The 23386-nt window shown below is 53.4% G+C and overlaps 2 protein-coding genes across 2 annotated transcripts in view; one reads left to right on the top strand and one right to left on the bottom strand.

Moving 5' to 3' along the window:
- Positions 1-1286: 1286 nt before the first annotated feature.
- On the bottom strand, positions 1287-7378 carry KIAA2013 (KIAA2013 ortholog). Its single transcript, XM_055582291.1, has 3 exons — positions 6148-7378; positions 3339-4192; positions 1287-1979 (listed from the first exon to the last, which is right to left on the bottom strand). The coding sequence occupies exons 1-3, from the start codon at positions 7178-7180 to the stop codon at positions 1962-1964; spliced, it is 1905 nt and encodes a 634-aa protein (XP_055438266.1). The 5' UTR covers positions 7181-7378; the 3' UTR covers positions 1287-1961.
- A 5554-nt stretch (positions 7379-12932) lies between these two features.
- The window catches only part of PLOD1 (procollagen-lysine,2-oxoglutarate 5-dioxygenase 1), a 29577-nt gene continuing 19123 nt past the window's right edge, over positions 12933-23386 (top strand). The window contains exons 1-4 of the mRNA XM_055582290.1: positions 12933-13086; positions 21550-21641; positions 21802-21932; positions 22960-23123. Of these exons, the coding sequence (XP_055438265.1) occupies positions 13011-13086; positions 21550-21641; positions 21802-21932; positions 22960-23123 (463 nt within the window). The 5' untranslated portion in view covers positions 12933-13010. The remainder of the gene's footprint in view (positions 13087-21549; positions 21642-21801; positions 21933-22959; positions 23124-23386) is intronic.

The raw sequence follows: 23386 nt of genomic DNA, 5'->3' as shown, positions 1-23386 counted from the left end.
ACCAGGAATCAAACCCCTGGCTCCTGCATTGGCCAGCACATTCTTTACCACTGAGCCACCAGAAAAGCCCTGGCAGGTGGATTCTTAACCACTGGACCATCAGGGAAGTCCTGAGCAAACTATTCAGAGGTCATTTCCTTATCTCTTAAATTGGCACCTTAACCCTCAGCAACCTCCTCCCCACATGAGGCTGTGTTGCTGTAAAATACCTAACACACATGCTCACTTCAATGAGACCTATAAATCACAGATACTCGTCTACTGAAATTAAACTTGCTAGGTCAGTATTTTCCAGGCACAGGTACATAGGCTCATTTTTACATGTACAGGAGCCCACACCATGCCTTGCTGCAAGTTAAACAGGAGGAATGGGAGCCATGAAGCACTGCTTCTGTGGCCAAGTAGCTTCCAGTTGAATGCAGTGTCTAGAGGCCACGTCACACAATGAACTGCAGTCTACCTCGCCCCCTGCCAGCCAAGGGTCCCCTGGCTGGAATCAGGAGGCATTCAATGCTCTGCACCCTGAGAGCAGGAGAGGATGGCACTCAGGACTGAAGCACCTGGTAAACCAGGGCTACTCATAGAAGAACCTGAGGCACTTGTTTTTTTCTCTCCCAGCTGCCTGCTGGGGGCCAGACCCTTGGGACCTTGGCACCGAAACCAACCAGCTGAGTCAAGCTGCTCAAAACACACACACCTAGGAAACAGGGTGATGGTCCCCAAGGTGGACTGCCCTGCTCAGCACGGCCCCTTTGCTCCATTCTCCCCACAAAGGATTCAGACCTTAGCTTCCAGAACTGGCAGGAGGCCTGCTTCCCAGGTGGCTCAGCAGTAAAGAACCCACCTGCCAATGCAGGAGACTTGGGTTTGATCCCTGGGTTGGAAAGATCCCTTGGAGTAGAAAATGGTAACCTGCTCCAGTATTCTTGCCTGGGAAACCCCACAGAAGAGCCTGGTAGGCTACAGTCCATGGAGCTGCACAGTCAGACACGACTGAGTGAACAGCAGCAGCAGTCCTATGGGCAGCAGGCTGGGGGTGAGGCACCACAGCAGGAGGGGACCTCGGTGACTCCTGGAGCAGCCCCCTCTGCCAAGACACGCAGCAAACCCTGAGGTGGGGGCAGAGGCCACATCCCATGCTCTGAGGGGCTCTTCTGAAGGGGAGAGGACGTGGGGAAAGAACACCGTCACCACGGTAGGGCCTTGTGCTCCGGATTCTCCCCAAGTCTGGTGACTAAGGAAGGTCTGACGTCTCCAGAGGTTTTAACCACACACAAACTGCTCATGGAAGTTTGAAAGAGATTTATTTAAAAACAGAACGACAAAAAAAAAGCTTTGGTATTCCAAAACCCAACAATCAACAGTCACTGGAAAGTTAAACACCTCCCCTAAGGCCCAGAGGTACAAAACCGCGGTCTCCACAGGCTCATGGTAAGGACATGATGTGCAAACCCGAGGGTGACGGAGACCCGCCCCCTCCACGCAGGCAGCCTACGGGGCTCCAGACCTCCCGGAAATCACCGCCAAGATTCACTACTGAAGAGTGGACGCAAAAGCCATCCAGCAAATCTCAACAATAAATTATTAATAAAAATTCATTCAAGAAAAGAACACATTAAATTAGGAAAAGAACACATTTTTTCCTAGACAAGTCTTTTCAAAAGAGGGTCTATTTCCTGGGATAGAAGAAAGGGGGAAAGTGGAAGGAGTGAGTTCAATTTCAAGTATTTTCCGTACAGGTTCATTTTATTGAATCAAAAGCTTACAAAAAGTCCATCGGCCCCTCTCCTCCCCTCCCCGATGCAAACTCCTGAACATCTACACGCACTTCTGAGTCACTGGTGTCCCCCAACAAGGCACAAAAGGCTGGGTGCTTTCACAGGATCCCTTGTTCGCAGCAGCAGGACTTTCAGTGCTGGGCATCTTGTGCAAGTGGCCACTGAAAGCAGGACTGACGTCATTCAGACACTGGGATCTTCCTGTTCGACCAACAAGACAGGATGTTACTGCGCATGCCAAGCCCAGGGGACAGCTACAGCAATCTCGAGGGAAGCAGGTGATGGGAACACCCTGCTGGCACCCTACCCTGGCTCACAGCCGGCTGGGATGACGGCACCCAGCCCAGAGACAGGCTACAGCCATCCTGGACTCGGGGCCTGGGTGTCTCCTTAGGCGGGTGCAGCAAGTTCACAGGCACTGCTCTGGCCAGGCCTGGCTTCAGGGGTGGGAAGTCACTGGGCAAGATCTGAGAAGACTGCCTGGCCTGTCCCCCTGATCAGGTGGGAACCATGGGTGGATGGGGCTAGGCCAGATTAACAGCAGAGAACTCCACCACCCAGCAGGGAGAAGCAGCCCGCCCACCTGCTTCACTGAGGCTGCCAGATCCATGCAATGCAACGCAGCCCGTGACAGACACCCGGGAAGGCCATATGCACATTTGTCTTTGATCTGACTTCTATGTTCCTCACGCTTGACAAGTTCAGACCTGCCTCTGACCCTTCTCCCACCCCTTTAGGTCAAGTGCTACTTCCTTCTCTGAACCAGAAGCCACTGGGAGCACAGACCTGGAGTTAAAGGTACCCCTCCACCAACCCTCCACCCCACTACAATCTAATGAGAGGAATGGCAGGCAGCCTTCCCCCGGGACACCCATCCTGAACTCCAAGATATGTTTCAATGAGAGTCCCACAGCCACCATGGCCCAAACCATGGCTTCCTGGGAGCAAAGATGTTTCAGGAAACAGGAGGGAAATGATCTTGCCCTGGCTGACGAGACGACTGCCTGAGGCTGGCTCACCACAAGGGACTGACTTCTGAACTCGGTAAACAGGCTCTCGGGGGGTGGGGTGCGGGTCTCATCAGCGGTTTAGGTAGAGGCTTCAAGTCCATCTAGGGGTTTTGGCAGGTATTTTTAACTGTTAAGATTTAGGATGTGGTGACAGGACTGCCCACATCCCTAGGAGGCCAGCAGACATATCTACGCATGCCTGGATTCCACAGGTGCCCTTCCAATGGGCTCCTCTAAGAAGGTACTTTTAAATGTCCTCTCAAAGCATACCTGCTCCCCTCTGTGATGAGGACAGAGGACACTAGCTTAAAAGGACACTTCACGGGAGGGAGGTTCAAGAGGGAGGGGACATACATATACCTATGGCTGATTTATGTTGATGTATGGCAGAAACCAACCCAACGTTGTAAAGCAATTACCCTCCAACTAAAAATAAATTAAAAAAAAAAAAAAAGGATACCCCACCACTCCCCCAGCCTCACCCTGTCCTAGACTTGGGACAGAAATCAAGGCTGGGGCCCTGGGTGCTGGAGACACAGGGGCTTTCTACCTTATTCCTGAAGAAGGGCTTGGCGCCAGGCCCACAGTACTCATTGTAGATGAGCTTGAAGAGGAAGAGGTGGAAGAGGGTGATGAGGGAGGCCACGCTGAACCAGAAGAGGAAGGGCAGCCCTGGGTCCTGCTGGGCCATGTGCTCGTCGTGGGCCAGGATGGCCTTGAGGTGCAACGTATGCCGCAGGTCTTGCAGGTGCGTGAGGTCGGTGGAGATGTAGAGCAGCGGCGTGATGGGCTGCGTCACCATGACCGAGAAGGTGTGGCCCTGGGGCGCCGAGGTCAGCTCCACAGGCTCATCCAGGCAGCCCGCTTCGCAGGCGTAGATCTTGACGAGCTGGCCTCGGGACTCTACAGACACGTGCAGGTACGGTTTGCCCTCAGCGTCCGCGAGCACGGCCAGGTTGATGTGGTCGTTCTTGTAGCGGATGCCGTGCAGGGCGTAGCTGTTGTGCAGCACGTCAGGGTCGGCTTGGAACTGGAGGTGGTTCTCGGTGAACTGCAGGCCACCGAAGCTGAGCACCATGCCCTGAAGGATGCCGGGGGCGCCCGCCCGCACCAGCCCCTTGCAGCCGCGCTTCTGCAGGGTCAGCCTCCACAGGTCCCAGAGCTGCAGGATCTGCTGGACGGAGGACAGGCGGCCTGGCCAGAGGTTCTCAGCGTGCATAGTGGCGTGGCCGCTGAAGCAGTGATCTTCATAGTTGAGCGTTGACTCCATCTGGTCCCGTTCCCGATGGCTCAGGTCGGGGCTGAGCAGCGGGGCTGGGGAGCAGGACAGCATGTAGTACAGCGTCAGGTTCACAGTCAGGCCAGACGGAGTGTGGGCATCAGTGATCTTCTTCATTTCCACACCTGTCATGCCATAGAAGTTGCATGTTAAGGAGGACCAACACAGCTAGGAGGCTGAGGTTATGAAACAAAGATCAAGAGCAGCAGAGTCAGGGACTTCCCTGGTGGACCAGTGGCTAAGACTCCGTGCTCCCAATGCAGGGAACAAGGGTTTGATCCCTGGTTGGGGAACTAATTCCCACATGCTGCAACTCAGTGTGTGCTGCAAATAAAGAACCCACATGCTACGACAAAGATCAAAGATTCTGAGTACCGCAACTAAGACCTGGTGTAGCCAAATAAATATTAACAGCTGCTGCTGCTGCTAAGTTGCTTCAGTCCTGTCCGACTCTGTGCGACCCCATAGACGGCAGCCCACCAGGCTCCCCTGTCCCTGGGATTCTCCAGGCAAGAACACTGGAGTGGGTTGCCATTTCCTTCTCCAATGCATGAAAGTGAAAAGTGAAAGTGAAGTCGCTCAGTCGTGTCCGACTCCTAGCGACCCCATGGACTGCAGCCTACCAGACTCCTCCATCCATGGGATTTTCCAGGCAAGAGTACTGGAGTGGGGTGCCATTGCCTTCTCCGAATATTAACAGCAACAACAAAAAGAGCAGCAGAGACACGAAGTTTTTGTCCTTAGGGATAAAAACAGCAGTTCCAGTCTCCCTAGAGCTCGGGGGGACATATCCTGCCTGGCTTCCTCACATGACCACGTGGAGCCCTGAGGGCCTGAAACCTGCCAGTGGGGCTCCTGCCAGAGTCCAGAAGAACACCGACTTAGCCAAGCCTATGACGTCAAGTGAAAAGGTCAGCCCCTGTCTCCAGAATGGTCACCTATGCCCTGGCCGGTTGTGGGCTGCTTCTCTCTCCTGGGCTCATAGCCTCAAACAACATCTTATCAGAAGAGCTCCCAAATTTGTATGAACGCTAGCCTCAGACAGCTAACCGCACATGTGGTGTCTCTACCTGTATGTCTGACAGGCATTTTGAACCTGACAAGGTTTGAATTCAGTCCCCCACTAATCCTTCCTTAAATCATCTCCAGACACCTGCTGGAACCCTCCCCCATGAACTCAGGAGTCGCCCTCACGTTCTCACTCCCCACTGCCAGTCCACTGAAAGCCCCAGGGGCTCCAGCTCCGAAAGTATCAGGGTCACCCACCTTGGCCTCCACAGTCACGGCTCTGGTCCCAGCCACCCTCCTCTCACCTGGGCTCCTGCCAAAACCTCGTGTCTGGTCTCCACACTCTACTGCCCCCCCACCCCCACTTACTGTCTGTACGCTGAGACAGCAGCCAGTGGGACCCTTAAAAATGTGCACCGGGGACTTCCCTGGTGGCCCGGCAGTTAAGAATCCACCTTCCAATGCAGGGTACGAGAGTCTGATCCCTGGTTGGGGAACTAAGATTCCACATGCCATGCAGCAACTAAGCCCATGGGCTCTGGAGCCCACAAGCCACAACCAGAGAAAACTGCATGCTGCACCAAGGACCTGGCTCAGCCAGAAAATAAGTAATTTTTTTTTTTTTTTAAAGAAGCTCAAGCCTGTCACCAGCTGAAACTGTGGGGAACTGAGGAAAGAAGCCGGGGATGGGCCAGGCCCTTCGTTTACCCTTTATCAATTGACCCTCCCCCACCCCCCAAACCACTCTGCTCAAACCAGGCTTCACCTACAAGAACAAATAACAATAACACCTGCCCTTTACGCACTTCTCTCTTAAGATTCTGCTAAATGTCTTCTGAGGTAGGCGTTACTATTATTTTTGAATACAGGCCGAGAGTGACTGGTTCAAGGTCACGCAGATACTAAGTGGTGGAGCAAAAGAGTCAGCCCCAGACCCAATGCCAAGCCCAAGTATGAGCCACCCCAGGACCCTCCTTCAATGTCGGCTCTGCTGACTTTGCAGGGACATCCCCAGGGTGGGCTGTGCTCACCCTGCTGCAAGGTGTGGACGGCAGACAAAGCCGGACCTCACCTGGACTGAAGAGCTGAGCCCAGAGGCGCTGGTGATCCTGGAGCAGCTCAGCTGCTGGCATCTCCAAGAGCTCCAGCATTTCCTTCCGGGCCAAGTCCTGGAGCACCTTGAGCTCCTTGGCTGCTTTGCTTTTGAGCACCTGGGGGTTAAGAGGGCCAGAAACGTGCACCACCCACAGCACAGTCTCGTCGAGCTGCGTCCTGGGAGCCACCTGGAGACGGTCCACTAACTTCTTGGCGGCCACCACCACCAGGTGCACCAGCCCCGTGGGAACAGGCGGGGACCGGCCAGAGTAGAGGAGGAACTGATGGTCTCCGACCTTCTCCAGGGTGCTGGTGAAGGCCCTGGGGGCCGGGCCGGCAGTGGGCCCCACAGTCTGCAGCGCGGCCACGCGTTCCGTGGGGTTGTTGAGCTGGATGCGCTGCAGATAGACGTGGGGTCGGCCACGGTGAGCGAGAAAGTCCTCCTGCAGCAGCACGCAGTCTCGGCCGGATCCCGTGAGCAGGCCGGAGGCCGAGGCGGGGCCTGGGCCGGCGGCCGCAGGGCCGGGACCCGAGGTCCCCAGCTGCAAGCAACGAACTCGCCGCAGCAGCCCTTCCCGCAGAAGCAACACTGACTCCCCAGCTTCAGGGAGCGCGCTCAGCGGGCGCAGCTGCACGAAAGGCACGAAGTCCGGCGCCACGGCGGGCTCCCGCTCCCCAGGGGTCACCCACAGCCGGTTGGCGACCACGTCCAGGGCCAGGAAGCCGTTGGCCACCAGAGATGGCACTCCAGGGCCCAGGGGCACAGCCTCGCCCCGCTCCCGCAGGCTGCGCCAGGCGTGGGTGGCCGCTTCCAGACAGGCAGAGGGCTCGGCAGCGCCCGGCTCGCCGTGGGGCCAGGGCAGCAGCTGCAGGCCGCCCGCCGCCCGCCGCGCCCCAGAGCCCGCGAACCAGAGAAGCAGCACCAGGAGGCCGAGCAGGCAGAGTAGGCGGCGGGCCCAGCTGCTCGACAGCAGTCCCGGCAGCCCCTTAAGCCGCTGCTGTAGCCACATCGGGCCGCCAGGCGCGGGCGCGGCGCGGGGGCGGCCGCCGGGCCCGCCGCCCAGCCCACCGGCCCGGCCGCCCGCGCCTCACTCTCGGGCCCAGACCGCAGCGCCCACCCCGGCTCCAGTCGCAGGCGCCGCGGCAGCCACCACAGCGGCTTCCTCCTCCTTCTCGGTTCCCTCCGGCCGTCAAACAACACCGGCCGTCAAGCGCCGCCGAATCTTTTGCGACAGATGGAAAAGAGGAGGGTGGAGGAAGGGGAGAGAGCGGGCCCTACAGGAGGCGGGGCCACAGCGAGGAGGGGGCGGGCGCCGCCGGGGGATGGGCCACCGGTTCTTCAGCTCTGCCAAGTCCGAGAAAGAGTCCGATAGGGGCCTGTGGAAGACTGGAAGCTTCCAGCTCATGGAAAAAAAAAAAAAAAAAAGCCACCGCGCTAGCCAAACCTAACACGTGTTGGGCCCCATCTGCTACTGATGGATTCAACAGCCCTAAGATTTTTTTAAAATAATTTAAAAACTTTTTTTCTGTAAAAATGATCCTCACTGCAAAAATACTTAACAACAGTGCAGAATAGTACCCCGTCCCAAAAAAAAGAAAGAAAAAGAAAAGAAAGTAACCATTGTCAATCAGATTTCCTAGGATATATTTTGTTGACACTTTTCCAGACCAATCTGGCTGCATGTACAGTATATGGGACACAAACCAGTTCCAGGACACTCCATTTCTCTATCATACCACGTTATCTTCTTTTTCTTTTAGATAAGTAACTTTTAATTATTTATTTATTTGGCATGTGTCAGCATGCGGCCTCTCTAGAGGGCTTAACTGCCCAAGGCATGTGGAATTTTCCCAGACCAGGGATTGAACCCACGTCCCCTGCATTGGAAAAGAAAATGAAAGTGATAGTGGCTCAGTCCTGTTTGATTCTTTGCCAGTCCATGAGCCGTAGCCCACCAGGCCCCTCTGTCCGTGGAATTCTTCAGGCAAGAATACTGGAGTGGGTTGCCATTCTCTTCTCCAGGGGAGCTTCCTGATCCAAGGATGGAACCCTGGTCTCCTGCACTGCATTACTGTCTGAGCCACCAGGGAATTCTTAACCACTGGACCACCAGGGAAGGCCCCTGAGTCATCTTCTTGATGTCAGCTGTGAGTTTTCACTTATTAAATAACATAAAACACTAAAGCTGCATGCTTTGAAAATGCTTTTCAATTGTGAATTATCAATGCAGAAGAGAAATTTTGTTTCTGGGGGAAAAAATTCAATCTAAGCACAGGAGCAGACAATGGGACGATTGTTTCCGTTTTGCTTTCAGGACATTCCAAAGTCAGACAGGGTGCTTCCCAGTTGTTGAAAATTATACGGTCATTTGAGGTGGCTTCTTGTGAGCTGTGTGCAGACGCAGATGTGTTTGCTGAGTTCTAGGGCCAGCCCCCTAAGAGAAGGCGACTCTCCAGGTGATCCTTCAGTATGCTCACCTTTTTTTTTTTAAGATCATTATCAAAACATACACACAGAATTCTTAACTCCCACAACGATTTCACAAGCCCCACAGGACAGCTTCAAGAATGTGCAGGAATCCGTAACCTACAGTTAGAGAGATAGAATCCATCCAACCAACTCAGCAAGGCAGAAGTTCTTGGGAGGAACAGTGAAATGAGAGCAAAGGACTAAACCAGGCTTGATCCCACCTGTAAAATGGGAATGACCAGAGAACCTGCCTCTCGTATTTCTGAGGAATAAATAAGTTAATACAAGCAAAGCAAGCAAGGTGCAAGTACACAGTACATGTAAACCCATGTAATTGTTTTTGCTATTACAAACATCTGTGTGATAGACATATAGCTTGGTCTACTTTTGAGATTGTTTCTGGGGGAGCAATTTCTGGAAGTAGATTTCTACGTCAAAGAGAAGGGTCATTGTTGGTGCTCTTAACTCCCTTGTCATTATTGTCGTTTAGTCGCTAAGTCGTATCCAACTCGACTCTTAGCCCACCAGGCTCCTCTATCCATGTGGTTTCCCAGGCAAGAATACTGGAGTGGGTTGCCATTTCCTCCAGGGAATCTTCCCCACTCAGGGATGGAATCCCCATCTCCTGCATTGGCAGGTGAATTCTTTACCACTGAGCCACCAGGGAAGCCCCCTCTCTCTCTTAACTTCTTATCACTCTCAAACACCCCAGGGGAAAGAATCACAGGGTCAGCAATATAGCCATAACAAAGTCAGAAGGTCAGGAGAAAGGACCTTGGACTTCCCTGATGGTCCAGCGGTAAAGAATCTGCTGGCCAGTACAGGAAACATGGGTTTTATCCCTGGTCCAGAAGATCCTACATACTTTGGAGCAATGAAGCCAGTGAGTCACAGCTACTGAAGCCTGAGGCTCTTGGAGCCCATGCTCCACAACAAAAGAAGTCACTGCAATGAGAAGCCCACGGACCACAACAAAGAGTAGCCCCCTCTTGCTTCAATTAGAGAAAGCCAGTGTGCAGCAACAAAGACCCAGCGCAGTCAAAAGTAAATTAAAAAAAAAAAAAAATAGTGAGGACCCTGGCATGAGGCTACCTGGGATTTGAATCTTGGCCTTGCCCCTTGCTAGCAAGTCAACTAACTTCCTTGGGCCTTGGTTTCTCCATCCATAAAATCGGGATCATAAGACAGCGCTGGATTTGTCTGAGACTTAAGCTGGACAAACAAGTTAAACATTTAGCATATTACCTGGCTTAAAATATGTTTCCCAGTGGCTCAGCAGTAAAGAATTTGCCTGTGATGCAGGAGACACTGATATGATCCCTGAATCAGGGAAGATCACCCCGAGAGTGGCATGGCAACTCACTCCAGTATTCTTGCCTGGAGAATCCCATGGACAGAGAAGGCTGGAAGGGCTACATACAGTTCATGGGGTCTCAAAGAGTCAGACACAACTGACTAACACACACACACACACACACACACACAGGCTCAAAAAATAACACTCATTATTTATTTATTTGGCTAGGAAACAGAAAACACACGTACATGATACAAAATTCAAAATATACAAAAGGGTGAAGCATGGACTTTAAGTCTTCCTCTTTCCGGGAGCTCCAGCTAGTTAGTTCCTCTTCCTAGGTGGAACCACTGCTTCTTGTTCCTTGGATACTTTTCCAGAAACTCTATTCACTAACAAATATATAGACAGAGATCTATATTTTTTCCTTCACAGAAATTATAGCATATGATATACACTTGCATATTACTTTTTTCATTTAAGAGAATAGCTTGGAAATTCTATTATTATTATAAAAGGGAGTGGAAGCCAGTGGGACTTAGCATATTACTTTTTTCATTTAAGGAAACAGCTTGGAAATTCTATTACTATTATTATTATTATTATTAAAAGGAGCAGGTACCAGTGGGACTAGCTGATGGCTGTGAAGGGGGCGGAGGCTGAGAATCGGCTGATAACACAGAGAATGTAGCTGTTCACTGAGACTATCACACCTCCTCGGGTCAACAAAAGAAATGATAAAAATGGATAAAAGCAGAGAATTAAAGGGAGAAAAGCCTCTTATGGCACCAGATCACCGCCCTCTAGCCCAGCTATCCTTTCTGTGAACGTGAAGTCGCTCAGTCGTGTCTCTTTGCGTGACTCCTTGCGACTTTCTGTACCTTTCCATACCTTCTGTATCCTTTCTGTACCTTCCCAGAAAAGCAGAGTCCTGTTCCTTTAAATGTGCACAACACGTGCAGCACGTACTGGGAGTAACATCTGGGTGGCTGCCACCCCTGGCTGCTTAAAGAGACAGGCCTTCCTTTCCGATGACGCTTGGACCGAGTTAAAATTTCAGCAATTTAGTGAAGGGAGTTGGGGGGAGAGAAGAATGGATTGAAATTGGGGAGGTGGAGCAGGCTTCACCAGGGTGATCCTTTCTCCAAGGGAGGCCACCAGCCTCCAAGATTTATTTCCTCTACTGATTTGCAATGACTCTGGGAACCCCACTGCCCTAGGATTTTTTTCTGTCCAGAGTACATCACCATCATCGAGATTCTTCTTGAGCCTGAGCAAAAGGGAAGTTAGAGAAAAGTTGCCTCCCTTTCTGTGATCCCACATCAGCTGTGTGACTTTGAGCAAGTTGCTCCACTTCTCTGAGCTCTGGTTTCCTCATTTCACAAACAGGGGCAATACTGCCCAAGTGGCAGGGCTCTGGGGAACGGGGCATGAGCCAGAGCTTTGAAAACTGAGCCAGTCAACACATGCTCCTTCTCTTCCCCTCTGCTTATCCTTCCATTTCCTCCTCGAAGGAGCTGGAATTTCAGCCTGCATCCTCCTGAATTCAAAAAACATCCGGTGGATCCTGGCATCAAGTCCTGTCCCCAGCTGCAGAAACTCCCTGCCATGGGTCCCAGGTCCCATTTGGCTGGCAGAGGACCTGGTTGGCACGCATGCCTCCCTTCACCTGCCTTTTGACCTTGAGCTTGCTGCCGGGGCCCCTGGCCCTCATTTTTATCATCTTTACCACAAGTGAATCTCTGTACAATGAGATGATCTCCCAGGTTCCCAGGGACTGTGCCTACTTTCTAAAAGAACATGTGGGATTCCCTGGTAGTCCAGTCGCTAAGACAGAGCTCCCAGTGAAGGTGCCCAGGTTCGATCTCTGGGTGGGGAACTAGATCCCACAGGCCACAGACGGAGTGCACATGCTGAAACTAGAGTGCGTGCTGCGAGGATGATCGTTGACGATCCCATGTGCTGCAACTAAGACCTGGCGCGGTCAAATAAATAATACATAAATAAATAATGTGTTGACTTTGTTTGGATTGTACAAATAGTATATATTCATTGTAAAATGATTCTAAAAGCAATGAAAAATATAAAAAAGAAAATGAAAACTACCTGGGAATAACATACACATGTTCCTACAAGCTGGAAATTACGACAGTAAACGTTTGACTGCCATTTTCTTTCAGCATCATATCTGTAAGAATATATTTTTGCTGAGTGGGATCATAGTGTATATACTGCTTTCCCCTCATGATATTCTATCAGTGGTATATTCCTCATGCTGAAGCAGTCCCACATGCTTGAAGCACTCACTTCTGTGAAAGACCCTAAACAATTTCATTCATTCATTCATCCAACAATGACCTCAGGGACAAGACCTTCCTAGGCTCAGAGGTTCCCTTTACCTCCCAGAGACAGGCAGAGTAAGTGAGCCCTTATTGTGGGTCGGAGATGCGCTTTCTACTTGTCCGTCCAGCAGCCAGGAGGGTTCGCAAGGGTGTGGGTGCCTCGGAACACATTCCTGCCGGCCTCGCCTACTCCAGGCTCAGACCCTCACGCCCACTTTCGCTTTGAACAAGGACTAATGAAATCTGAAGAGCTGAGATGTACTGAGAGCTTATCACGGGGCTGTTTTAAGTGCCCCGCTGATAACAATGTCACGAACCCGTGCAAGATCCAATGCATAGCGGCCATCGTAATCCCCACTTTTCAAGCGTGGAAACCGAGGCTCACATTGATCGTTACCATCAAGGCTTGGCGCAGGGTCCTAGGTATAGAAACTGTTGCCTCGCCCCGTCTCGCCTCCTCTTCCCGGTCGGAATGAAGCCCCGAGAGAAGAGAGGGAGCAGAGCGGCGGCGGAAGGACCCGGGAGCCGCGGGAACAGGCCGCAGGGAGCTGCCTGGACTCGGAGAGGCAGCGGGTACGGGCTAGTCTGCAGGAAACCCTGCCCCCAAGCCGCGCGGCGCGACACCGCCCCCGGGGCGGGCCCAGTGCGTGGCAGGGGGATCGCCTACCCCATCGCGAAGTTTCCAGCGTGCGAGCGCCGCTGGACCGGCTGGACGTTCCCAGACCCCAACCATGCGGCTCCTGCTGCTCCTGGCCCCGTTGGGCTGGCTGCTCTTAGCCGAAACGAAGGGTGACGCCAAGCCGGAGGGTGAGGGCTCCGGGCTGGGGAGGTGGGGTGCGGGAGGGAGGCCTTAGGGGCTGGAGCGGGAGGATGGGCGCAGGAGGGCTGGTCTAGGGGCTGCCTCCGTTAGGAGCGGTCTGTAGGTAAGTCCTGGGCTTCCGAGGGTTTCTGGGTTCAGGCTGCTGGTCCCCTGACTCGCTGGTGACTTGGACAAGTCACTTCCCCTCTTAGGGTTGTGGTTCCCACTTTCATGCCGCTGGAGGGGAGGAATGGCCGAAGTCCCGTTCAGTACCCGAAGGGTCAAATAATAATAGCACTCATAATAGTAACAGTAGCTACCATGTATGGAGCACTGGCCACGGGTCAGACATCAGTTAAGCCGATCCCAAGCTGAAGCCCATCCTTCTATTATTCCCATTTTCCAGCTGGGCAAACTGAGGCTCTAGAGTTGACTCACTTGCCCAAGGTCATTCTGCTTATGGACTTTGGAACCTGGATTCACACCTAGGACTCACAACCATGGAGTGAGGGGCCCCTGGGCAGGGTTGGGGGTGGAAGGGGTGGCTCAAATGCCAGAACCGTTGGTACTTGCCTGTGTCCTCTGTGGTTTGCTCTGTCCCTGCCAGGTGGGTCTTAACTCTGTCTGGGTTGCACATGAGGAAACTGAGGCCCAGGCAGGTGCAGTGACTGCCCAGGGAGGTCCAGCTTTGGAGTGGTAGGTCTCAGATCTGCTGGATTCCGGGTCTAGTGCTCCTTCTACAAAAGGCAGATTGGATTTCAAGGTGTCCCACTATCCCAAGTGGGTGCTACGCTCCTCCTCAGCTCTACCTGGACCACCTGCCCATTGGGCATCTGAGAGCCCCCAGGAGGACACTGAAGGCTGTGGAGGCAAGCCCAGCAAAGCAGAGCCAGACTGGCCACAGCCTCCATCATCCCTGTTCTCCTTGGTCCACCCTCCAAGAGAACCTGCAAACACAGGATGGTAGTTTAGCAGACTTGGGCCAGGAGAAGGGGTGGGTCTTGACTACTTCCTTTGTGTCAGGGTCTGCCCAAGGCTGCATCTCTCTCATGGTGAAGCAGTGTTGCTTCATCTCCGTGAAGCTTGGTGTTCTAGCCTGCAAAACAGGAGTGAACATACCTCAGTCCCAGAGCTCAAACAGGGATTCCATGGGTTGAGCCCTGTTGGGGAGAGTTCAGCTCAATGCCCAGGCCATCAAGGCATTTTCTTTCTTGTGCCCAGTGCTACTTTCTGGAGTACCCAGCAGGACAATAAGACCCGTCAAAAAATCCGGTGAGGGCGGTGCTAAGCACAGGGCTGGGCTGGTGGCATGTGCAAAGGGCCTGTGGCCAGGGTCTAGTTGCTGGCCTTTTTACCCCCTGAGTCTCTCTTCCTTCTGCTTCTACTGATGTAGGCTCCCTCCACTTCAGACCATCCCAGGAGAGAAACCCCAACCACCTATGATGAAGCCCAGGGGGGTGAGTTGGAGAGACCAAATTGAGGACAAGGCCCCAGCAGGAGATGAGAGGGGGCAGAGTAGGTGCAAGGCAGCCTCCACAGAGTGTGCAGGATTCTGGGTGTTGCTGAGATAATCCAGGTAAAGCGCCTGGTAGATAAGCAGGTCCCCAGACATGTGGCTAATATCAGGCCACTCTCAAGTGGCTGCCCTGTGCTTCCCTTGCTCCATTCAGACCTTTTTGATAGCATAAGTAATCATTGGGCCCATTTTGCAGTTGGGAAGACTGAGTTCCCTAAAAGGTTAGACCCCTGGTCTCAGGTTGCCACAGCTGGTTGGAGGTGACGTCATTGACTGCAACTCAGACCTTCTGCTCCTTCCTGCTGATCCCTGCCTTTGGCTAGAGGGGTGTCCTTGTTGGGAGATGCTGCTAGGAGGAGTCTCTCCAGCTCTCCCAGACCCAGCTGGTTGAGACCCCTCAGTCTGCTGGCTAAGAAGATAGCAGAGGATGGAAGTTTTTTCTCTAGGCCTTGCTCAAGCTGCCTACTGGCCTCCAGTCGAGGCCAGCTCCTTCCTTCCCCTGGCTGGGCGGGGACACCCAGCCCAGCACCAAGTGGCCAAGATGGTGCAGCTGCAGAGGAAAGTTCCATGGGGCAGGCGCAGGCACTGGGCCAGATGTCCCTTGGGGGTCCAGCGAGGCCTGAAGTGGGGCCAGGAACTTGCTGTCTGGGGCTGGGCAGTAGGGTAGAGATTCTCTCAAGAGCTTGTCCACCCTTCCAACACCCAAGGATTCGACACAGGGAGGGAAAGATGGATGGTTCTCACTTTCAGGGTGCTCCCAATCTGAGGGGGGAAGACACAGAGCTCCTCACCGCAGTGGACACCCAATCTGGTGGGGGATACAGAGCCCTCTGTGCCTGAGGGAAGAGACATTGCCCCCTCCTGGGGGAGCCCCAAGACTGATGGGGGGGACCAGAAAAGGCTTTCAATAAAGCAGGATCCAAACAAGCAAATTTGCACAGAGCTGAGGGAACAGGAGAGTCCCCAAAGGCAGCCCTGTCCTTTCTGCCTTTTTTTCTCTCCCTTCTTCCCAGGCTCACGCCTTTCCCTGCAGGCCTTCATCTGGCCTCGGAGAAGGGAGGACCAGCCCAAGCCCCGTAATCGCTGAGATCTGAGGCTCTAGGATTACCAGCTAGGTTCGGGTGGGAGCTTCAAGCCCTGCTGTGGAACAGTGGGAAATGGAGAAGCAGTCAGACCCAGCTGGTTGGTGTGTGTGTGTGTTGGGATGGGGGAGTCTGAGGAGATCTAAGGGTGTGAGTGGGAGGCCAGACCCCTGGGAAGAGGCAGGGTTGGCTCTGGCCCTGGGAATCCCCATCTCCGGCTCTGCTTCCGTTCCAGCCTCAGGTGGGCGTTGGGGATGGGGGAGGAGTTTTCATTCACTTCCACCTCCCTAGGTAGCCGACCGGGTGTGTCCTGACCACGCCTTGAAATCCAAGACACACAGACCATCTGCCCCCTTGCCCGGGCTGGCATTGCTTGGGGCGAGGAGTTGGCATACCACGGAGCACAGCTGAACTGGCCTGAATCCTCAGCCTTCTCTTAGGATCCCAGAGAGATGTCTGCACTCCTGCAAGCCCCTGGCTCAGCCTTTCCGGTCATTCTTGCTCTCAGGAAGGCAGCTCCCCCTCCATCCTGGTCCCCCCAGCATAGCTCCCTCTGTTAGGCGAGGTTCCCTATGACAAAAACTCCTGGGACTCCCCAGCCAAGCTCATTCAATCCTCATAAGAGTCTCTGGAGGAAGGTGTTTTTTTTTTTCTGGCTGCACTGTACAGCTTGCAAGATCTTAGTTCTGTGACCAGGGATTGAACTTGGACCTTCAGCAGTGAAAGCAAAGAGTTCTAACCATTGCTGGACTGCCGAGGAATTCCCTGATACTATTGTTACTACTCCCATTTTGCAGGTAGGAAAACAGAGGCGCAGAGAGTTTAAGTTACTCTCCCAGCAGTCTGTCTTTCGCAGTTTGCCACTCCGCTCTGCTGTCTGGTTTATCTCTGCTGACCCTGGATCATGGGTCATCATCTTTCCAGGGAAACCACTGCTGGACTTGGAGCAGCAGGTCAAGGGGACTGAGAGCCCTGGATGGCCGGCCTCACGTGGGCCTTGGCCTCAGCCCGTGGCCGCTGGCTGGACTAGACAGCAAGCAGGTGGGCGGGTCCCTGGTGTTCATGGACAGCAAATCCTCCACGTTGTTACCCTGTGGGCTGCCCAGAGCTCTGGCTGCGCTATAAGTTGGGAAGAGACCTTACCGCGTGACTGGAGCCGGGTGCCCACGCTGGGGAGGCCTGAGAGAAGGCGGCTGGAAAGGCTGGATTCAGCCGGCTGCTGGGATTCCCAGCATTCCAGGATCTTGGACAGGGAGGTGAAGGGCATGGACGTGTTGGATTCCAGCTCATTCCTGTCCTATACTTCAAGGTTCTGTGACCTTGGGCAGGTTATGTAGCTTCTCTGTGCCTCAGTTTCTTCACCTATAGAGGGAGAATAGAAATATCACCTATCACATAGGATGGTTTTTTAAAAAATTATTTAATTGGCTGTGCTGGATCTTCATGGCTGCCTGTAGGCTTTTCTCTAGTTGCGGCGAGTGGGCTTCTCCTTGCGGTGGCTTCTCTCGTCGTGGAGCACAGGCCCTGGAGTGCAGGCTCAGTAGTTCTGGTGTACGAGCTTAGTTGCCTTGCAGCATGTGAGATCTTCCCAGACCAGGATCAGACCTGTGTCCCCAGCATTGGCAGGAGGATTCTTAACCACTGGACCACCAGAAAAGTCCCCGCTTAAGATGTTGATGGTTAAGTTCGATAACAGATGTGACACGCCTCAGACAGTGCATGGCATTGAGTCAAGGCTCAGCTGGTGCTAGTGCCTACTAATCACTCCCCACAGGGCTCTGAAGGCCACACTCTGCACATCAGGCCCAAGTCACACTCAGTCCCAGCCTTGGAGAGGGGGAGGGGCACCAAGGAAATAGACACGTTGGGCTCAGCATGACAAAGGGAGGGCGAGCAGGTTTGTACTGGTACTGCACCTGCTGGGCACACTGAGACTGCCTGAGCTGAGGACTGATGGATAAGGGGATGAGATTGAGGAGGGCTTCCTGGAGGTGGTCTGGGGAAGGAGCAAGTTTTGCAGGCAGGACAAAAGAATAGGGTGCCGGTTGGATTCATCAAGGCAGTTTCATGGGGATGTTGAGAGCTGGTGCCAGGGTCCCTTAGGGCAGGAGCCTGCCTTGAGTTCTCTTGCTGTGAACCACCTCCCAAGCCCCTGCATGGGAGCCTAGAGTCAGAGGACCAGGGGTTGGGTGGTCCTATTCAGTCCATCCTACAAGAAATCAACCCTGAATATTCATTGGAAGGACTGATGCTGAGGCTAAAACTCCTATACTTGGCTACCTGATGTGAAGAGCCGACTCATTAGAAAAGACCTTGATGCTGGGAAAGATTGAAGGCAAGAGGAGAAGGGGACGACAGAGGATGAGATGGTTGGAAGGCATCACTGATTCAATGGACAAGAGTTTGAGCAAACTCTGGGAAATGGTAAAGGAGAGAGAATCCTGGCCTACTGCAGTCCATGGGGTCACAGAGAGTCGGACACAACTGAGCAACTGAACATCAGCCTCCCAGGCCCTGCATTGGAGCCTAGAGTCAGAAGACCAGGGGATGGGTGGAACCAGAGGTTTCTAAACGTGGCTGACATCAGAAATCACCAGGGAAGTGGAAGATGAATCCAATCCAGCCTCCTGGCTCCATCTCAGATTGCTGGTCCTGGGACCCAGGAGTGTGGATTTCACAACCTCCTTTGTGATGCTAATATGCAGGCAGGTTTGGGACCCCCTGTATTGGGCGATCATGGCCAGGAGAGTGGACATTGTGTTGCCCAAGGAATATAGGATTTGTAAGGTCCCCTTGCAAGACCCTGGCAAGGAAAACTGAGCAGAGACAGGCTGGGCAGGTGGAAGGGGGCATATGGGGAGGGCCTGGCTGGACCGTCTCTTTAGATGGAGACGGATGCCTGACCACAATCCAGGCCTGAGCAGGGCATGCAGAGTTAAGATAGGGGCCTTTAGAGCCCGATGTCTGCGTCCACATCATCATGCTGCCTTGGGCAGGTTACTGTGTCTGAGTCTTCCCCCCGCCCCGCCTCCTGCCGCCTGACTTCAGGAGCCCTTGCCAGTAGAGAATCCAGAATCTCACATAGATGCACACACTGGCTTTTTCCATCCATGAAATGTGACACCCTTCCTGTCCCCAGCAGTCCCTGCTGTCGACCAGAAGGCCTCAGAGCTGAGGCTTTGGCTCTGCTTGCCTGGGGGCAGAATTAACCATCCAGACAGGAGTTGAGGGGAATCCTTCCCCTGAGTGTGAGCCACACCCCTCTTCTCTGGACCCCAGGGTCAGATGGTGAGGCCTCCCCTCTCCACACCTGCCTAGTGAATCCACCCTTTTCTGCCCCAGGTCTCCGGACCCACCCTCAGTGGATTCTTGCCAATCTTGGCCCGGCTGCCTGGAGCCAACCCCCTGCTCTGGGACCAGCTGCCTGGTCCCAGAGCAGGGGGCTCAGCCAGCTTTGCCCTTTGTTCTTTTAGCCGAGGCTCCTCCTGACTTCTTGGGGAGGTCAGGGTGGGAGGGCTTGACCTACCTGTGCTGGCCTGGCCACTTGGAGTGGCCATAAAAGTGCTAGGTCCTGGACCCCAGGGAAACAAGACTCACCCAGTGAATCAATGATGAGTGCTGCAGATGATGGAGTCCTGCCTCTGAGGGCAGGAGAGAGGTCAAGAGAAATCCAAGAAGGCTTCATAGAGGTGGAGGAAGGGAAGAAGTGTCACTGGCCCTGAGACTGGGAGGAAGGTTAGAGAAGAGAAAGCCCTGGCAGGAAGGAGGTGCCCAGCAAGGTGAGGAGCAGGGCCTGCTTGGTGGAGGGAATGAGGATGTCAAAGGCCAGTGGGCAGCAGCCCTGAATGCCAGAGTAAGGCGTTTGCCTCTCAGTGATCAGCACCAAGAGTAGCTCTTAGTGTATGCCAGCATTCCAACAAGGATATTCCAGGCCTGGAAGTGAAATGGGCTTCCCTGGTAGCTCAGACGGTAAAGAATCCGCCTGCAATGCAGGAGACCTGGGTTTGATCCCTGGATTGGAAAGATTCCCTGGAGGAGGGCATGGTAACCCACTCCAGTATTCTTGCCTGGAGAATCCCTATGGATAGAGGGGTCTAGGCTACAGTCCATGGGGTCACAAAGAGTCAGACATGACTGAGCGTGTGAAAGTGAATAAAGTGCTCATGACTGAGCACAGAAAGTGAAAAACGTGAAAGCGTTGGTCTCTCAGTCGTGTCTGACTCTTTGGGTCCCCATGGACTGTGGCCCGCCAGGCTCCTCCGTCCATGAAGAATTCTCCAGTCAAGAATACTGGAGTGGGTAGCCATTGCCTTCTCCAGGGGATCTGTGCAACCCAGGGATTGAACCCAGGTCTCCTGTATTGCAGGTGGATTCTTTACTGTCTGAACCACCAGAGCCTGATCTCATTTAATTAGTCTAGCAGCCCTGGGAAGCAGGTACGGTTATTACCCCTGTTTTACAAGGGGGAAACTGCAGCTCAGAAGGCTAAGGACTTGCCCAGGGTCACGCAGTTGGTAAGGAAAAGAGCCAGGAGCCTAGCCAAGGCAGCTACAGAGTTGTTTTTTTTTTTTTTTTTTCCCAACCAGAGATTCAACCTGAGCCTCAGCAGTGAAAGCCCAGACTCCTAACCACTAGTACACCAGGGAACTCCCAGAGCCTTTACTTGCCAGAGAATGCAGTCTCAAAGTATGGTCTGGGAATGATTTGTCCAGGGCTCCCAGAGACGGCATGTGGGAGAGTTTCCAGCAGGTTCTGTTGTAGAGATAAAGCCACCCTGCAGAGTCCAGAGTGGTTCCTTGTTAAAAAGGTAGCATAAGTAAGTTCATTTATATCACTTTTTAGATTCCACATATAAGGAATGCCATAGAATATTTTTTCCTTCTCTGTCTGACTTACTTCAGAAAGAGACTCGCAGACTTAGAGAACGAACTTATAGTTGCTGGGGGTAAGGATGGGAGGAAGGGATAGGGAGTTTGGGATGGACATATACCCACTGCTCTATTTAAAATGGATAACAAACAAGGACCTACTGTATAGCACAGGGAACTCTGTTCAGTGTTGTGTGGCAGCCTGGGGGAGAGGAGTCTGGGGGAGAATGGATATGTACGGCTGAGTCCCTTTGCTGTCCACCTGAAACTATCACAACCTTGTTAATCAATTATGCGCTCAGTCATGCCTGACTCTTTGCGGCCCCATGGCCTGTAGCTTGCCAGGCTCCTCTGCCCATGGAATTTTCCAAGCAAGAATACTGGAATGGGGTGCCATTTCCTATTCCAGGATAATTGGTTATACTCCAATACAAAATTTAAAAAAAAATTTTTTTTTTTTTTAAAAAGGTAGCATAGCCACTCTTGGCCAAAGGCCAGGATTTTAAGTGAATTTCTACTGCAGGCCAACTCTTCTTGTTTCTCACGGTGTTGGGAGAATCCAAGGCCAAATGAGGCTCAACACAAAAATGTGTTGAGATCAATTAGCAATGTCTGCCCTGAGTGCAGGCAGGGAGAGTGGAGGTTATTCCCAGGCTGATGTCTGACAGTGGCCAGAGAGGTCCTCCTGGTGTTCAACACTCAGAGCGAATCCTTTCTTCTGCCCCCAAATCCAGAGACCCAGTCCCACAATGCAAGGTGCAGACGCCTCTGCCCTGGGCGCTTCCTGCCATGGTCAGTCGCCAGATGGACAGAGACCCAGGTCATGTCCCACCTCTGACATTAACCTGATGAGTGATCTTAGGCGTGCCCCTTCCTCCCTGGGCCCTTGTCTGTGATGGGTTGACGTGAAGATACATCCCGTGAGATTTGACACATCCCTTTGGGCACAGTTACCCACTCCTGACGTCACCTCTCTTCATCCTCCATTCCCTTCTCTGTCCCTAGACAACCTTTTGGTCCTCACTGTGGCCACGAAGGAGACCGAGGGGTTCCGACGCTTTAAGCGCTCAGCTCAGTTCTTCAACTACAAGATCCAGGTAAGGGGCTCCCTGGGTGGGGGCAGAGATAGCCGAGGGGAGGTGCTGGACAGATAGAAGTCAAGATGCTTGGTCTGTCAGATGCCCAGGTGGGGCTGGAAATTGAGCTGGCCAGGTTTCTCTTTAGCAAAAGCCCATGTTAAGGGGCCTGTCTCTGCAGGCGCTGGGCCTGGGGGAGGACTGGCCTGGGGAGGCGATGTCGGCAGGCGGAGGGCTGAAGGTCCGGCTGCTGAAGAAAGCCCTGGAGAAGCACGCCGACAAGGAGAACCTGGTCATTCTCTTCACAGACAGGTAGGCATCTGAGAGGTAGAAGAATATTCTAGAATGAGGCCCTGCCGGGACATCAGGGATGAGGTGGGGATTACTCTAGCTAGGGTTGCCTACAGTTCTAAGGGATCTATGCACCCCAGAAAAGACCCATTTCCACTCTTGGTGAAAAGATGGGTGGGGGGACTTGCCCAGGTATGGTGAGCTATGCTTCTTTTAATGTATATATAATATATATAACTTTATATATTTGTTTTTGGTTGCACTGGGTCTTCATTGCTGTTTGCAGGCTTTTCTCTAGTTGTGATGAGCAGGGGCTACTCCCTGGTTGCATTTCACAGGGCTTCTCATTACGGTGGCTTCTCTTGTTGCTGAGCACAGGCTCTAGGGCTCTCGGGCTTCAGTAGTTGTGGTGTATGGGGCTCAGTTTTCTCTGTGGGCTTGGTAGTTTTGGCTCCTGGGCTCTAGAGCACAGGCTCAATAGTTGTGGCACGTGGACTTAGTTGCTCTGTCGCATGTGGAATCTTCCCGGACCAGGCATCGAACCTGTGTCTCCTGCATTGGCAGGTGGATTCTTTACCACTGAGCCATCAGGGAAGCCCGCTGAGCTATGCTTTGAGTGTGAAATGGTCACAGATTATGGGGACCATGTCTCTGCCCAGGGAGGGGGTGGAAACTTGATGGGCAGGGTCAAAGGTAACAGAGCTGATCTATTTACTAGATGTGGTGCAGGGCAGGTGTGGGAGGAGGAAAGTGTTAGTTGCTTAGTTGTGTCTGACTCTGCGACCCCGTGGCCTGTAGCCCACCAGGCTCCTCTGTGCATGGGATTCTCCAGGCAAAGATACTGGAGTGGGTAGCCATTCCCTTTTCCAGGGGATCTTCCTGATCCAGGGATCGAACCTGGGACTCCTGCACTGCAGGCAGATTCTTTACCATCTGAGCCACCAGGGAATCCTGGGCTCCTCCTGCCTGTGCCCTCCTGAGCCCCTGCTCCCCTACCAACCCCATCTCCTCCCCGCCCTGCTCCATCTTTTCCCGGCTCTGGCCACAGCTATGATGTGGTGTTTGCCTCGGGGCCCCGAGAGCTCCTGAAGAAGTTCCGGCAGGCCAGGAGCCAGGTGGTCTTCTCGGCCGAGGAGCTCATCTACCCAGACCGCAGGCTGGAGGCCAAGTACCCGGTGGTGTCCGACGGCAAGAGGTTCCTGGGCTCTGGAGGTGAGGACCCCGGGTGCACAGTGTGTGGCGGACAGGGCAGGCTCCAGAGAGGTCCATCCACTGCCTTGGGGAGGACCCCCAGGCTCGAAATCCCACAAGGCTATCGCAAGCTGCTGAATGCAGTGTCCTCAGAAGAACTCCTGAGTTTTTAACCTTTAAATCAGCTCCACTGCAGTCTTGCTTATCTCATTCAATAGCTCCCCTGATCTGCACAGGACAAAACAGGAGTCACCCCCAATTCCTCCCTCCCCTCCCCCACCTTA

This window comes from Bubalus kerabau, chromosome 5 (genome assembly GCF_029407905.1).
Source record: "Bubalus kerabau isolate K-KA32 ecotype Philippines breed swamp buffalo chromosome 5, PCC_UOA_SB_1v2, whole genome shotgun sequence".
Lineage (NCBI taxonomy): Eukaryota > Metazoa > Chordata > Mammalia > Artiodactyla > Bovidae > Bubalus > Bubalus kerabau.
The sequence above is the reverse complement of the archived record's forward strand: the minus strand, read 5'-3'. Positions and strand labels throughout refer to the sequence as shown.

Coding starts and splice junctions, on each gene's coding strand:
- KIAA2013 (XM_055582291.1), bottom strand. CDS start 7,180: ATGTGGCTACAGCAGCGGCTTAAGGGGCTGCCGGGACTGCTGTCGAGC. Junction 4,193..6,147: donor GGCTCAGCTCTTCAGTCCAG/GTGAGGTCCGGC, acceptor ATGGCATGACAG/GTGTGGAAATGAAGAAGATC.